This window comes from Lycorma delicatula, chromosome 4, assembly GCF_047948215.1.
Source record: "Lycorma delicatula isolate Av1 chromosome 4, ASM4794821v1, whole genome shotgun sequence".
NCBI lineage: Eukaryota > Metazoa > Arthropoda > Insecta > Hemiptera > Fulgoridae > Lycorma > Lycorma delicatula.
In genome coordinates this window covers 209,131,293-209,149,024 of record NC_134458.1, presented here as the reverse complement: position 1 = coordinate 209,149,024, position 17,732 = coordinate 209,131,293, and the positions used below count along the sequence as shown (strand labels likewise).

Genomic DNA, 17,732 nt, shown 5'->3' with positions numbered 1-17,732 from the left:
GAAGAATGATCGGCCACATATTAAGATTCAATGAGTTTAGTTCTACACGGATCTTTAAGGGTAGAAAAAAAAAGAAAAAAGAGATAAAACATATAAATAGATTGACAAAGATAAGTGTATCAAATCGAACAGAAACACGATTAACAATTATTACTTATTAATTGCATTTTTATCAATTATTTATAAACTGTGACGGTAAAGAAAAATAAAGGGAAAAATTTTTCAATTATTTTAAAAAAGACCTAAGTTTCCTCATCTAAAGATATGAAAATAAAAAATTAAAACATCATTAAAGAAATAACATCGCTATAATCGGGAAAAATGACGTAAATTACAACCAGTTTTATAATAAGACTATATTTTTATTTTAGCACAGGTGCATTAAAAACGAGCAAGTTACGTAACATCTGATAAACGAATATTTTGTAATTTACAAATGCTGTTTTATATCATCTTGAAATATAACTTGTAAAAAAAAACCTTTTTTCTTTTCAGGATCATGATCGTTTAATTAGTTCGGTGTTTTTCTCTATTCCTATTTGTTCTGTACTAATATTTAACCTTGACGTATTAATAATATATTTTACATCTTGTTTTACTGAATATATTCCAGTTTTTATCCTGTACTGACTAATAAACCAATTTTTTGGTTTAGTCTCTCAAATTCGTCTATTTTCAAGATTTAAAAAAATACTAACCTTCTTATATTTATTTTAAAACCTCTTCGTTTCGTATTCCTATAAATCAATCTAATTTTTTAACATGTTTCTCTAATTTTACATTGCATAAACTTATTTTTTAACTTATTTAATTTACTTATTTTTTAAGCGATTCTATAAATGTCTATATCTCCTTACCACAAAGCTCTAAATTCCAAGCAAATATTAAACAAAAATATTTTCATCTAATTATTAAATTTATCCTAATTAATACTAGCAAATTTCTTTTCTGTACGGTTTCATCTCGCTTGTATAGTCTTCGCTTGATACCACCTTTAAATAAGTTCATGCATTATAATTGAATATCCTATACCCTCCTTTCCACATTTCATTATTATTTTATCTTTACGGTTTTATACCAGAAATAAAATGTAAACAACCGTGAGTTTTATTGGTTTTATTTTCTTTCACTAGATTCACTATTCTCCCAAGACTCTCTTCTTTAATCCCTTTTATTTTTGCGTCTATATATAAAAGTTAAAAAGCAACATAAATTGACAAATCTTTTTCTTTTTTATATAATTTAATTCACCGTAAAAGCTCTTTCAACCTCGTACGTGGAATATGGAAATGGAAATATTTGTAGCATTAAAAATAATGACATGCCTGATCGGGATTCGGACCCGGGACCTACCGGTGTAAGGCCGAGACGCTACCATTCCGTTTCTTCATCCTTTGTGGATTTAGCCTGTCTTATTCCTATTATAGCTATTTTTATATAGATTATAAACAGTTATTTGTCTACATTTTTACCCGATTATTAAAATAAATAAAAAATTACCTAAATTACTCCACGATCTGAATATAGAATTCTACAAATTATATATTCTATAATTCTACAATATAGACTAATAATGGTATTTTCGTCATACGACTAAATTTTATGATTACTTTTAAGATCGAATCAGCCTTCCTTGCAAACATATTTATTCTAAAACTGTTCTGGTTTTCAGACTACGTATTTGCTTAATATTCCTCTTAACTTCCCGAGACGAACGTAATGCGTAATTTTGAAATAAGGGGCCCACGGTGACCGTATCTTCCTACCCGATTGTAACCAAAATTAAATGACATCATCTATAACTTGTATTCAGAAGTCACAGAATTTTGTGAAAACATTTAGACCAATCTGTAACTGGCGTAATCAAAGCGATAACTGGCGAGAAAAGGAGAAAAAAAATTAGACTAATTATAATTTATCACTGAATGCCCAAATATGTAACCAAATTTATCACTTTAGAACATATATCAGTATGTCTACTAATGTAATGGAATCATCTAATCGGTATAAGAACGTGGCTTTAAATCCAGAATCGAAAAAAATTAAAAATAATTTTTTCTCCAACCTTAATATAGGGGGATACCAGAAAGTTAGTTAAGACTAAGATTCGACTTATCTTAGCTACCAAAGAGGCATTAAATAATGTGTAAGGGTTTACCTTATCCTTCGAGTAAAATTTGAGATACAGGAATTGTGAGGTTTGCATCTCCCTGTTCGTTGACTGATTGTGACCAGAAATACATGGCATCATCGGTCCCATATACAGAGCGTCGTACTAATTTTATCCTAACTGATCCTTCTAGTATCTGGAGATACCAAGCGAAAAACATATGTACACCCGTACATACGTACATCTTTCCGGGACTTTTCAATGCTAAAATTACGTTTTATTTTTGGTTAAATGATATCATAAAACGTCATAATCTGAAAAATCCTGACATGAAAAATTTGACCCGATTACCATGCTTATTGGTATATATTATACTTTCTAGCTATACTGAACAAATATTGTACCCGAAAAAACCTAGTATAACTAATAGATCCGGCAATCTTCCAAATCAAACCAGTTATCGATGAAAAGACAAGTAAGACTTTCCCGAACGAACATTCTTATTATTATTATTATTGTTATTATTACTCTTCTGTCAATCATTGATTCATTTCTAACAAAGTTCTTGTCTGAGTTCTAATTACGCTAAATTAACGTAATTTATTTATCTCATGTTTTGGCGGATTTATGCCATATTTTTTTCAATGCTTTAAATGTTAGTTTTTCCGACGTTTTTGGGTCTACATGAAAAGATTTTTATATATTTTAGTAAACCTAGTGCGTTTGAACCAGTTATTACGTAATGATTGCAAAATTTTAATTTTGGCGGCCATTTTGAAGTGAATCCTCCGCCGATCGCTGCTATTCGTGTATTTTTGTAATTCTTTAACGACGCTCAATCCGAATCCAAAATCAAAATCCAAGACAAGGGTTCACACACATACATATTGAATTCAATAACGAACTGTTCGTTTGTTGAAAATAATTATGTAATGAAAATTAATTTATTCCAAAATATGCTCGTGGAAAGTTGGGAAACGAACTTTTTTTTTCTTTTCAATAATTACAATAATATGTATGATTTACCTACATACTGTAACATATACCTTATCTATATATTTTTTTTATAAATATTATTTCATTACTCAAATAATAATGATTTTAATTCTTTATTAAATAGGCATTTTCTCAATAATGAAGTAAAAAAAAAAATAAAAAACATTCGTTATTAAAATCGATGTCTAGATAAGCAGTGTACTCCAACATCAAAATTCGCGAGAGCAATAAAGATTAGATATTATTTAGTTAAATCGAAATTTAAAAAAATTTATTTTGTGTAATTTTCTTCTTATTAATATGAACATATAATTAATTTTTTTATTTATTTTTAAACCCTATATTTTTGAAGAAACTCTTCAAAAAAATTGAACGGATAATAACTAGAGAATCGTATTTAAGAACATAAATTCTATAATAAAAATGAAATTAAGAAGTTATTAGGACATATTTCTCGATTTTTTTTTTCATGTATTTCAGAGGGGTATGAATTTAGGTCAGTTAAAAAAACAAAAATTAAATAAGGGTACAAGTATCTTTGTTTTGTTTTTCTTCAGGTTTCTGAAGACAACTTTATTAATAAAATAATAAAACTGAATAGATTAATAGGAGAAAGATCGAGGGATAAAGTACGTATCTTACCATCACTAAAAACCAAGTTAAAGAGCTCGGCAAGAATATAACATACTATTATTCCGTTTAAAACACACAAATTTTAAAGGGATTCAAACCTGAATCGTTAGATTAAAGTAGTTTGTCTGCAGTATTAAATAAACGATACTTTAATTTTATTTTTACTTTGGAAATTAATATTATAATACTGCGGTATTTATTTTTATATATAGTACAACAGTCAAGAACCGAAAAGCTTAAAGAATTTTATAGAACATTCCACATAAAGGTCGATGAACCTCTCTACTTTTTTTTAATATTTTATTCATCCGCCTTGAATTTCTTACTTTACAATAACTATTCTAAATCTACCAAAGGTAGTTGAATTAACCTCAATTTTATTTAATAAATTATTTCCCGATCTTTAAATATGTAAATATTTTTTTTTATAATTAATATAAGTAATTAATTATATCTTACCAAAGTACCGAAATTAAAAAAAAAATTGAAGTAATTTAAATTAAATGTACATAAACTATAAAAACAATATTTATTATCGTTAAAAAAATTATGATAACTACTACATATACATATACCACAAAAAAATCAATTTTTTTTTAATTAAACTTTTATTTGGTACAATTATCGTTGTTTGTCATTAATTTGATTATTTGCTTAAATACGTTGGTTTTTATCATACGTACAGGCCTAATACAAGTTACACACAACACACACACGCGCGCGCGCGCGCTCTCACACACACACACACGCACGCACAGATATATATATATATATATATATATATATATCAATAAAACCGTTAACATAAAGATAAAATTTATTTAATTAAGATAGTAAAATTTATCAAATGAGTTAACAACATTGAGGCAGGCTTTCATGTTTTTTTACGTGTTGTAAAAACACGGATTTAAAAAATTATAAAAAGTATTAATGGATATAACTTATTTTTATTTAGAAAGGGTTTTTGTTTAAAACACACACACACACACACACAAAATCAATAACATTGAAATTAAAATTTAGAAGTATAAAAGTAAATTACTATTTCTTTTGAAAGAAGTATAAAAGAAATAGTAATTAACTCTTCGTTATGAAGTTTGTGTAAGATGATAAATGAATTATTTTCTACGAAATTTAATGAATGAAATTATCATTTCAAATTGTTATTTATTATTTACTTGGAGTATATTTAAAAAGAATTATAACATTTTTGAATCATTTGTTGAAAAAATAATTCGTTATGCTTATGTTTTAAAACATAAATTCTTGTCATTTGTTACAAGCAATCGATCTATATTAGCTACATAATATTAAAATATACCATACTGAAGAGAGCTAATACATAAAATATATATAAATAATAAAAAGTAGAAGATAAAGCAAGCTCCGATAAAAAAAGAAGTGACAAATACATAGATAGCTTGTTTCCATTACCTTTTAAGCTGAATAAAGACAAAACGATAAATTATCCAAGGAGAAAAAACCAGCAAAGATCTGTATAATTTTCCCGGTTTCGATCTTGATAGATTTTTATTTCAAATACGCCTTAGGGTTTTTAAATATTAATGTCTTTATTATTATTACTTAAAAATCAATCGAATTAGATATAAGATACAAAATGAAAATCGATTTAGATAACAAATTTAATAAACGATTTTAAAACTTGATAACTACAGGATGTTCCTAAAGGTTCTAGCTATATTTCACTACGCAATAGAGGGCGTCCAATGCAGCAAAATGCATTACAGCAAATCCAAAATGCTTCAAAATATACGCAAAACGATTTTTGCGTAAAATCTAAATAATGATATATGATATTAGTATTTATATAAAATAACAGTTTTGGTTAGGAACGAAAAAGTAAAATCAAATTGAGTTTTTTTGCCGTCGATGTATAAAAAAAAAATACAAGTATTCTTTAGGGGTAATCGTAACCTATGACCTCGAGCACATTGTTCTTTTTTTATGCATCATTGTGGAGCCTCAGCCAAAGTTTAATACGGCGTCAGGCAAACGATGTAACGTAAAACTTGTTTAATGTTAAAAGAAAAACTAATAAAATGTGAAATCGAGTGTCGCTTTACCCGCTTCTCTTAAGGGACCTAAATCTTAATGTAATTAAGGTATTATGAACAGAAATAAGTTTATCTAATTCGTTACTTAATGATTAAACCGGTTAAGAAATATTAAACAAAATTTAAAACCGATTATTATGGTAGAATCTCTTTCGGGAGAGTGGGAACCACGGAAACCGAAATAATCGGGCCCAAATTTTAGCAGAAGATAAAACTTATGCAGACGAATATTTTTTCTAAGTTTCATGAGTTTTTAGTTATCAATTTTGGAGATATGTAACAAAAGCTTCCAAATAATTAAGTTAATTATATATCTACCCTTAAGTCCTATAGACTTAAAATTTCAGTATTGTAAACAACTCGTGTGGCTATTGACAACCATCACTTTACCGAATCAAGTTTTTTTACGATACTTACAAAAAGTTAAGATTTTAAAATCTCGGTAAATACCTCATCCTCTGTCTGATTTAACGGTATCATTACCTCATGTATAGAAAGATTTGAGCCAAATTTCAAATTTTAATGTTCAAGTACCCGGGAAATAATTATCAAAATACAAACCGACATACGTTCATAATACATACTTATGGAATTTTCCATGGGTTTTCAGTTATAAGCGCTCATGAAACATCGAGATATCTCAAAATTTTGACCGATCACGGTACTTTCCTTTACAGGAAATATCTGCCGCATTCGGTATAATATCGCGGAAGCTATTCCCGTGAGAAAAAAATTAATATACGTCGATGATATTGTTCATATGGTGGAAACCAAAAATTAGTTAGAAAAATACGATTGGATTTATAACTAGGGGAAAGATTCTATTTTTAAATAGCGTGTTAAATATAAAGACAACGAATTAATGTAGACACTGGATAAATCGTGAAAAAACATTACTCGTGTTGTTTCAATCCTTATTTTATGGCAATAATAACACACTATTCCTGCTGTATTTAGTAAACATTTATGTTTATAATTCTTTTGCTATATTAATGTATTTCTTTTTAAATCTAACAACATTTAAATGACGATGCAATACACATATTGAAAAATTAATGTTTATAATTTATTTACTAATGTTCCTTTCTTTCGGTTAAAATATTGCTAAAAAAACAGTTAATATTTAGTTAGTTAATAGTTAAAAATAGTTGATGTTCCTGCATTTCCTTTTAAATTTACAAATAACCTAATCAAAAATTTTAATTAAAATTAAAAATTAAGATTTTACGTGCGTTACAATAAATTGGTAGTTTAATATTATGATAATGTCCAATTAATGTTTAAATGTTTAATAATTTTTAATCTAAATAATCGGTGTTTAAGTAGAACTACTTATAACTTTAAATGGCTTATCTCTCTTTGGTTTAGCGGGGGAGGTGGAATAATTGTAATCTAATAACAAGGTGTAGTAGATTAACGGACTAAATTAAATAACACTGTAACCTATTAAAAAAAGAGTTTGGTAAGTATAGATTTAAATTTTGAGTTTATATCAATTTATAAATTAATATAATATAAATATAATATATATATATATATATACCCTGGTAACGCTTAATATCTTCAGATTTTAACGGAAACAGGGTTTAACGCAAAAAATGACCGGTATTTTTATTTCAGGATGAACCTGAAGGAGTTGTCCAAACGATTAGAAATCACGAACAGGATTTAAAATTTTTTCAAGTTTTGGGCGAAACAAATTTTTTTAGGATATCGCCCCCCCCTTCCGAAGAATTTTAAATCAAATGGAATATTGTCTAACCAGCGAAAGGAGACATTTTGAACAATTACTGCAACAAGTTTTTTTTTTTTTTTTTATTTGTAATAGTTGATTTTATTCTAGATATTTTCAGATTTGAAATTTGAAATTATACATGTTTTGGTTAAAACTTTTAATATAGTTTTATCTACCGCGTTTTGTTTTTAATAAAAGTCAAATTTCTTAAACTCTTCTTCATGTTCTGTTAACGTAGAATTTCTACAAATTTTTCTGCCGATTTAAAGAAATTACTGTATGCCAAATTATGTTCCTAGACAACAGTTTTTTTGTTTTACATTCATTTTATCAAAAATAAAAGAGTTACTGTTATGGTATATATTATATCCAATTTCCAGGTCGAAACCAAATGAAAACATCAAATTTATCCATATATTTAAATTCTTCGAATTTCGAAATCGCTTCATTTTACTCTTAGCATAGAAATCAGGACGAAATATTTCGCACGCTAAATCTTGAAAACGTAGCGTTTCCAGAGATGCGTCATTATAAACGTTTTTCTCTATTTTCATGTGTAGAACGTACCTGAAACTCCTTCCGTTTCCAAATGAGAAGTTCTGTATATATGGAGTTTAATATATACATTAATTTTTTACAATTTTTATCTACAGAAATTTAAAAAGAGAAGGGTGGGCTTACATTAAGTACTAATATTCTTAATAAAAGCATATTTAAGTAAAACACTCGTAAAAATAATATTCAATAATATTCGATTTTATATTTAAAATGTACGATAAGTTAGGTTATATAGTAAAGTATGCCTAATACAAAATAATGCTTAATTTCATAGTAAAATAGAAAATCTATTTTCTATTTTATCCACACCAAGAATCGAACCGGAATTAATCAAATTAAAAATCATATGTTTACCTCTAACCTAACAGATAATATAAAATAATTTATATATAATGATTTCACAAAATTAAGTCATTAAAATAATTAAAAGGCAATAAAAATTAATGGAAAAAGATGTACACTATAATAAATTAATGAAATAAAAGTCAATGAACTCTTGTTCTTAATGTAACGTCTGGTAGTCTGGCGAACCTAAACTTTCACTGCAGCAATATAAATGTGAAGTAAGAATTATAGACGCTTAGGAGGGGAGATACAAATAACAAAAAAAGAAAGAAAATTTGCAGGAATGTTTTATATACAAATACAGGTGTGGCAACTGTTAAACTATTTGTAACAAAAAACCATTCGTAAGACCTACCGACCGCAAATTCAGTCTTTTAATACGATGACAAGACGTAATCTCTTTCTGGATAGTATACACGGCTAAAAAAATACATATTACCAACTTAACAAACCTTAAAATACCCTTATGTTTATTTAATTATAAAATAAATATATTAAAGCTTAAATACATAATTACATTTAATTAATATATTATAATTTAATATATTTAATGGTAATATTAAATTGTTATAATTTGTTTTAAGTCTTTGTTATGATTCTTATAATAAATTGGCGGACCATGTGTACATTTTCAAGGACAACAGGATGCGGCGTCTAGCAACACAAGGTCATTGCCTGCAAGAACATTCTCTCAACGTTTCCCTACCCGTCCGCCCCTTACAAACCATTTCTCTTATAATTCTTTTCAGACTTATAATTCTTTTTCAGCATCATAACGATGCTTTTCTCTCTATACCCTTATATCTTCTCTCTTCATTATCTCTAACTAAAAAAATATAACAAAAATTGTAGCTTAATCAAAAAAAATAAAAATGTTACTATTTTTAAGGGTTAAATTTTCCTTTTTTTTCATTTAAAATAAACTTTAAATGTTTTAATTTTTCGATAAGAATATAGCTATAGCAAATACAATTTTTAAGAATATTATAGAAAACTCATTTTATAAATAAAATAAAAATATCAACAAAAAAAGAATTCTATTCAGGAAATGATTTTATTTTTATAAGTTATTAAAAATTAATCGGAACTTTCTTTTTTTTTAAAAAAAAAAAACCATAACATTTTTAATTCCCTTATATATTTTTAATTATTAAATATAATTTTTCTGAATAAGTTTAGATGAAAATAGAAAATAAATATTTTTAAGTGGGTAATACTGCTGCGCATATATCAGTAAAAATGTAAGCAGATCGTTAATTTTTTGTAGTAATATAAATAGTAATTTTTTTCTTTTAAATTTGTAAAAATTAATTTCTTTTCTAAACTCTATATTATGTAACTTACAAAAAAGTACTGCACGTAAACAAATTTAATAGAACAGCTTTTTCACAATCACATACACACACGTAATTAAATAAAATATTAAATTCATATTTTAATCACGAGTATGTGAAATAAAAATAAAAATTTTAAAATATATTCTAAAAATAATATTCACAAATCATTATTATTATTACATTTATCAGCAATTATATTTACGTTAACAGCTGTTATCTAATTTAAACAACAGTACAGAGTAATAGAAAACAGTATTAATAATTTATTCTCAAAGCAACAAGCAGGTTTAACGCCAAATTTTTCCCATTTTATGATAAACCAATTATGTTGCTTACGAGAAATTCTAAACTTTATCAGGATTCGAACTCGGAGCCTTCTGAATGAAATACAGAGATGCAAAAATGAAGTCACCCGTTTAAAAAAAAACAGATGGACTTAGTCTCGATTATATTACGATAATATAGGAAGGACATTTAACCGTAAAAATCCTGTCTATCCCCCGATACAAAACAAGAAAGAAAATCGGATACAAAGAAAAAAAAGGAAAACTAAGTTACACCGGTTTAGATATTAAATTAATGTATACATATATTTAACAGGTATTTTTTTGTAGTATATATTTTTTACCTTAGATAAATTTTTAATAATCATTTATTAAAAAAAATGTTATCGTTTCTAATAAACACGAAAATAATTACGTACGACTTATACTTAATGTAAAACTTCACTACGATTAATAAATTTTGATTCTATTATACTAGAATAGGGCTTTTTCCAAGAAATTGAATTTTTGTTTATTTTATGAAAAAAACGGTTAGCAAAACAATTACAACTAATAATTAATATTAGTGAATTAAAAAAAAATACTATAAAGAATACTATAATTTTATCGTTACCGATGTTATATCGTGGCAAATTATTCCTCGACTAGGTAAGTATATTTTACAGTACGGTAACCGTTAAAATAATAACAAAAATAAATTAATATTTATTAACGGATAAAATAACTTTTAAAAACTTAAGCGAAATTAGAATAACTAAAAATGGAAAAAAAAGTTGATTAATCCGTAAATATTCTCCGATATAAGAAAAAACTATTACAATTTAATAATATATAAGTAAAGTTAATATTAAATAATTTTATATTTTACATTTAATATATAAATTGATACTGAAAACTAAAAAATAATCTAATATATACGTACCTTTTTTTTTAATTACAATATAATTAAACCTTTTTTATTTATAAATGATCTATTAAACCTTAACCGTGTTTATTAAATAAAATATAAAATTAAGGTTATATAAATTCATTCCATATCAAATTTGTTTACATAAATGTTTATATACGTACAACAATAATACAAAAACTGAGAACTGAGATTAGTAAAAAATAATTAAAAAAGAAAGGAAAATTTTAAGAAAATTTTCCGAAGAAAAATTCATGAAAAAGAAAATTAGGATTTTACAAAGAGTTAAAAGAATGGAGAACAACAGATAAATAAAAAAAAAATGTTTAATATTACCTTTCTTAATTAAAAAGTAAAAATAACTGATTTCAAGAAGTCGAAAAAAAGAAAATTTTGGATAGAAATATTTTCAGAAATAAAATTTCAAGAGTTTTAAAGAAAAAATTAAAATGAAAATGGGAGAAACTCTTTCCCGAAAAGAGAGAAAGTGAAAGTTAAGTCAAAGAACTAAAGAGTATCGGCAGATAGGAAAAATATGTAAAGTTGTGTTTAAAGCGATTCATAAACGGTAAATATATAACAATTTTAAAATTACTAAAGATAAAAAAACCCCGATAGAATAATCGTGTTAATGGTTGTAAGTAGAAATTTAAAATACTTTTTAATCGTTATTTTTATACATGTATATGTACATTACATATGTAGGCAATATATATAATGTTAACATAGGTTATACCATCAAAGCCGGTATATATATTTAATATTTAATTATAATAGAAAAAAACGTAACCTAGAAATAAATTATGTATTGTTGAATCAATATAAAATATGAACAGCTGTTAGATAATATAAGAATGTAATCAAATAGAAAAAAGTACGTGTAAATAAAATCCTAACCTAAAAAAAGCAATTATAAAAAAAGTTCGATTAAGAAAAAACAAAACAAGAAAATCTTTTAAATAAAATAAAAACAAAGGTAAATTTTTTCTAGTTTGTATATATATATGATTATATAGGTTAAAATAAACAAAGTAAAATATAATAAATACAACATTTCTGTAATAATGAATAAATAATTTCACTTTGTTTACCGATAAATATTTAAAATTTACTCCGTTAAATATTATTAAATAAAACAATGCCGGAAAAAATGAATGAAATAAAATAATTTGTTGTTATTATTATTATTGTAAAATCATTTTTAATTTTTAATTAAATTATTAAAATAAAAGATCGATATCGCAATTCATAAAGATGAATATGATAATACACGATATGATAATGATAATACACGACTAGCCGTAAAAAAAGAATATTTAATATTATTAATATTAAATTCTATAGGTCGATGAAATGTAATAAATATCACTGCAAGCAAAACGATTGTTAAAATAAAAATATAAAACATCGATACGACAATCTTTCATTTAAGTATATCATCGATATAATAGAAATTATTAAATAAATAATTTAAAATACCTGCTGAACAGTGGGTGCCAAAGATGCGGATGTTCTGCTGAATGCGGGTGAGGTGAAGTCATATCGGGTTGGTCCTCAAACTTTAATAATTTCGGCCTTACATTCGGATCGATAAGATGTTGTTTAACTTTTAGTTTCGGTACTTCAGGCGGATGTTGTTGTTGGGATTGTTTATGTTGTTGCGATGGCGGGTGGTTATTGTTATTATGATGTTGGGCGCCGGTAGAAATGGAGGATATCGATGACATCGTGCTGTTATTATCTTGACTTTTTAATTTATTTCCGTTCATACTTTGCGGAGGTGATTTTAATCTTTCTAACGTTTGATGATTATGATGCTGCTGATGATGGTGATGGTGATGATTATGATTGTGTTGTATGTGGTGATGTAAATCCGCTGTCGTCTTTGGTATTGGCGTTTGATTATGGTGATGCGGTTGTTGTATTCTTGATGACGCCGAAGGTACGTAGTAAGATGAAGATGTAGTGTGAGCCGAAACCGGTACCGCTTGTGTCGATGACCTTTGTAAATTATACGGTTGATTTCTTTCTGTATTATAATTCGTCTGAGGTGCGACCGATAACCTTTGATTTTGTTGTTGTTGCTGATAACCGGCAGTCGTATACTGATGCGATGACGAACGACTTTGAGGGAAATTATAAGTATTTCCGCCGGATGTCATAACGGGATGATTGACGGCTCCGGATCTACTATCGATTCTATGATGTCTCTGTTGTTGATAACTTTGACTGATAGGACTCGTCCTGGCCGACGTCATTTTCGTATTGTTGTTATTGTGTTGTTGCGGTAAATGATGCTGAGATCTTGGAGAATATTTGGTTTCTTGATAATTCTGTTGAGATTTCATCGTTAAATTGTTATTAGTTACGTTAGTATTATTGTTGTTATTATTAATGTTCTTCATCTGAGTCGTGCTGATATTACCTATATTCGACATCTGACCGGCGTGCATTATACTTTCCTGCCATAAAGCCAACGTTTCCATTTGACTCTTATAATCGTAAATACTTCCTCCTTGTGCCGCTGCCGTTTGAGGACTTAACGGACTCATCAGATGATACGGATTCGCGTGAGGCGAAGGAGGAAATACGAGATTTAACATCGTTAAAAAATCTTGACTGTTACCGCAAGCCATAGCCGCCGCTTCTAGTTGACTAAGATACGGAAGCCATAACATTTGATTCAATGCAGTCGCATCTAATCCGCAAGCTGCTTGCTCCTGCTTTAGTTGTTGTTGTAAAATCTGATACCTCAATAATTCATCTTCTTTGCACGTAGTTTGTAACAACATTTGAAGGTGAGCTAAAGATACCGGTAGTAAATCCGGATCGGTCAGAAGTTTCGGATACGTTAACGGTTCTGATTTTTGTGAAAGAAGTCGCGGTATTTCTCTGGCAGGACTCGCGACCAAGGCCGGTAATCTTGCACGAGGAACTAACAAAGGATCGGGAACCTGTAGATCCGGATCGGAAAGGACTTCTTTAAGTTGTGCCAACGGATCGGTGGAATTTTCCGGTTCGGTTAACAATTCCAGTAAACGAGAATTACTGTTTTTATGCGTTTGAATTTTAACTTGATCCGGTGGCTCCGGTGCCGGAGGTTTTTCTTTCGTTCGATTTAAGATAGTCTTCAACGTGATGTCTTCGACCTTCATTTTTTTAGCTTGAGGTTCGGAGACCGACGAATGCCTTTTCGGAACGCCGAGATCAAGAGGTGCCTCCTGTTCCACGACGGGTGGACTCGATCTTTTGGTGCACGAAGACAGCATCGCTTGTAGGTACTTGGTTTTGTCCTTTTGATGCGCCGGACGCGCTGTAGCTTCTGTTTGCTTGATTGTCGTACCTTCTGGTAGCTTGAACATTTTTACAGGACTAGATTCTACACTGGAGTCTGTTTTTGCTAAGTTTTGACGTGAAGCCGGGAGGTGCGATTCTATAATTTCTTGAGACTGTCTTTTATCAGCCACGACTAGGTTAATCGGCAAATCGTCCTCTTCTTCCATTTCTTCTTCTTCTTCTTCTTCTTCTTCTTCCTCTTCATCTTCTTCCAGTTCCTCTTCGTCTTCCTCCACTTCTTCTAATTCTTCTTCGAAAATCGCATCTTCTAAATCCTCTTCCATCATATCATTTTCCTCGACACCAAGAACTTCCATTTTATTATCTACATCTTCTTGTTCTACTTCTACACTATCTACACAAGATTCTGGCTCCGGTTCTTCTACAATACTTTTTTCTACACTATCTACACCACTGTCTACTTCTGCTTGAACTGTACAAATTACTTCAGTGTCCTCTTCAAACACCTCTGTCTTTGGCGATTCTACAAAATTATATACATCGAGCGGATCAGCCGCAGGCTTAGGCTTCGGTACGGTTATTGTGCACGGCTGCAAATGTTTCGTATCTTCAGAAACGGAAATCTTAGATTCACTATCGACAACACCTGACCCTGAGGACGGGTCGGATTTTTTGTCCATCTGTGAATGCGGTTCTGGCTCTGGCTGCAGATATGCCTCTTCCACCGATTCGGGCACCGGATCTGTTTGTTCAGGTACAGATTCGGATACGGGTTCCGGGTCTGGTTCCTGGTCTTCCGGCTCACGAACTGATGTCGATAACGGAATTTGTTCAGACTCCGGATGCGACACCGATTCTTTTATGATAATTTCTACCGGTTCCTGTTCAGACTCCCGTTCTGATTCTCGTACGTTAATTTGCTCGTCAGCATGGCACGGTTCAACACTGCAAGGTCCAATATTCTCGACGCACTGATCTGTCTCAACCGACTCTGGCACATCATCCTTCATATCACAGTCATTATTCACACTATCCAGTCTATTTTCAATTTCGACGTCGCTGACATCATTAGGAATTTCTTCCTGTTCTTTGGTTTCAAGTTTATCGCTCTGCGAGAGCCGCTCTTCACGAGGAAGGAGAGGAATGTCTGATTTGACTAGGGAAGCGGCCGGTGCTGGGCACAGCCGCTCTGTTCTGGGAATAGCCCGCCAACCTTGGGGCGTCTTTGTCAGCCTTATTCTATTCCTCTTATCGTAATCCTCGCACAGGACTTCGACTATTCTCGTATCGTCTTGTTTCACCCACAGAAATATCGGATTGACTCGAGGACTGGGATCGACATCCTCCGCGTGTTCATCGCGGTGATGTCGTTTGTGTTTCTTCCGCCTCTTCCTTGAGGCGTCCGAACACGTGGACGATGATGACGTCGACCTTCTTCTGGATTTTTTTTTCTTTTCCCCACTACGCTTTCTCCGTGAGGAGGAGCGATCACGTGACTTTTCAGGATCGATTTCGTCACGTGAAGATGGTTCGCGGTTTGACCGCGAGAGCGCGCCTCCCACGCGTTCCTCCACCCCGGTCAGCAGCCCTTGCATGACCTCCACCACCGCCTCTTCGTCCGCCGGTCCTAGGCGGACCTTCCCTCTCTTAGTAAGAGAACGAAGTAAATCCAAAGGCAACGGGTCCAACACCACTTGACAAGAACTGTCACACTCACACACAGGCATTCCCACGTCACTAGGTCACGCCGCAAGACCTCATCGTTATAAAAATAATATACACAAACACTTATTCGATAACACACATTTACACTGTCAACACTTTACGTATGCGCACGCGCGACACGATAACAAAATTTCACTACTGAACTTTACTGTCACTCGTTTGTTAGGTTATGATAGCACGAGACTATGTATTCAACTGAGGTCTCGCTCGACGCGGTAGAAGCGGCACGAGCGGGATTCCGAAGGATCACGAATACTACCGACTCCGTGACGTCAGTGTAAGGAGGTGTGGCCGTACGACGGCCCTCCTTCAATCAGTGCTGCCTTCCGCGGGGAATGTCCCTCCCCTCCCGACATAGTTTATTATCATCTCTCTTTGTCACTCCTTCATCGTTCTTCGTCTCTTAGTGCCCTTGCCTCTTCTCTTCATCCCGCGCCATGCCGTTCTATTCTGTTCCTCTCTTTCAACAACACGCTAAGGACAATGAACATGTAAACATCGAGTCGCATTGCTCGTAACCCTTCCATCAACATTTCGTTTAAACTTTTGTGCATAACTTAACAAATAACCGTAATTTTTAACGTTTTAAAAAACGTTTACTTGGAAAATAAAATTAATTTTAGAAAATATTACTGGCAATCGGAAAAATAATAATTAACTGTAAATAATCGGAATTAATAATATTTAATACCGATGAATATAGTAAATAAATAAAAATATTAATTAAAATTAAACAGAAAAGTCTGAAAATGTATATAAATAAATAACAAGATGTTAATTACAATACGGTGAAAAAGTTAAAATAAATTTAACGATTCCTCGTAAGTTAGCTCTGATTTTATATCGTAGATTATTTAAGTTCTATAAAATAAGGTATTTGTCATAAGTATTAATGACGGTAGGGAGGGGAGAAGAGATTCCACTCTATTACGTATATGTTCATTGTTAACGATTGTATTTTTCATATAAATTTTTTTACAGTTTCAAGGTTTTCATAGTAATTAATTTTATTTTTAATTATCTTACCTAATGACATTAAATCATGAGACTGCTAATTATACAAATTAAAATCAGTTATCAGGCAAATTTCTTATACGCGTATACACACAACCTAAAAAAATCTGATTTATTAACAAAGGCCCTTCAGACTGAAACTGAGGCTTTAACAAAAAGTGAATTCATAATTAACTTATTATCTTTAGATAAACTATAATTTCTACGATGACAGACAAAATTTAGAAGCTTTTTATTTTTATAAAAGCGGCGAGATGGGGTAGTGCTGAACTAATCCCTCTAACAAAACGAAGGCTTAGATTCAATAATAGATTAAATACGAGTAGTTCGACCTATTGATGGAAATTATTATAAATTCACCAGTTTATCCCCTGAAATGAAGTCTATATATATTCAATTTTACTCAACATTTGCTTTATAAAAAACAAAAGCGGAGAATTTTTAACAAAACTGCTTCGTATAAAATAAAATAAACTAATTACTTTAGTTTATAAATTAAATTTTGGCAGTTGATTTCACATTAATATAAAATGTATTTGATACAGTACCATTAATTAGATCCAAATTGCCAAATTATACTGTTAATATGGGTGTACCGATTTAGTCATAAATAACTATCGGTTTTTTTTTAACTATAAGGTCCAGTTAATTCGAGAACTCGAAGTAACTTTTAATATTGAATCTTTATAATTTGTAATATTTGTTGAATCGCCATA

The 17,732-nt window shown here is 30.0% G+C and overlaps 1 protein-coding gene across 1 annotated transcript in view; it reads right to left on the bottom strand.

Annotated features, from left to right (window-relative positions):
- LOC142324255 (uncharacterized) overlaps positions 1–16,183 on the bottom strand; it is a 244,338-nt gene extending 228,155 nt beyond the window's left edge. Inside the window, exon 1 of the mRNA XM_075365117.1 lies at positions 12,460–16,183. Within this exon, the coding sequence (XP_075221232.1) occupies positions 12,460–16,004 (3,545 nt within the window). The 5' untranslated portion in view covers positions 16,005–16,183. The remainder of the gene's footprint in view (positions 1–12,459) is intronic.
- Between the last annotated feature and the right edge of the window lie 1,549 nt (positions 16,184–17,732).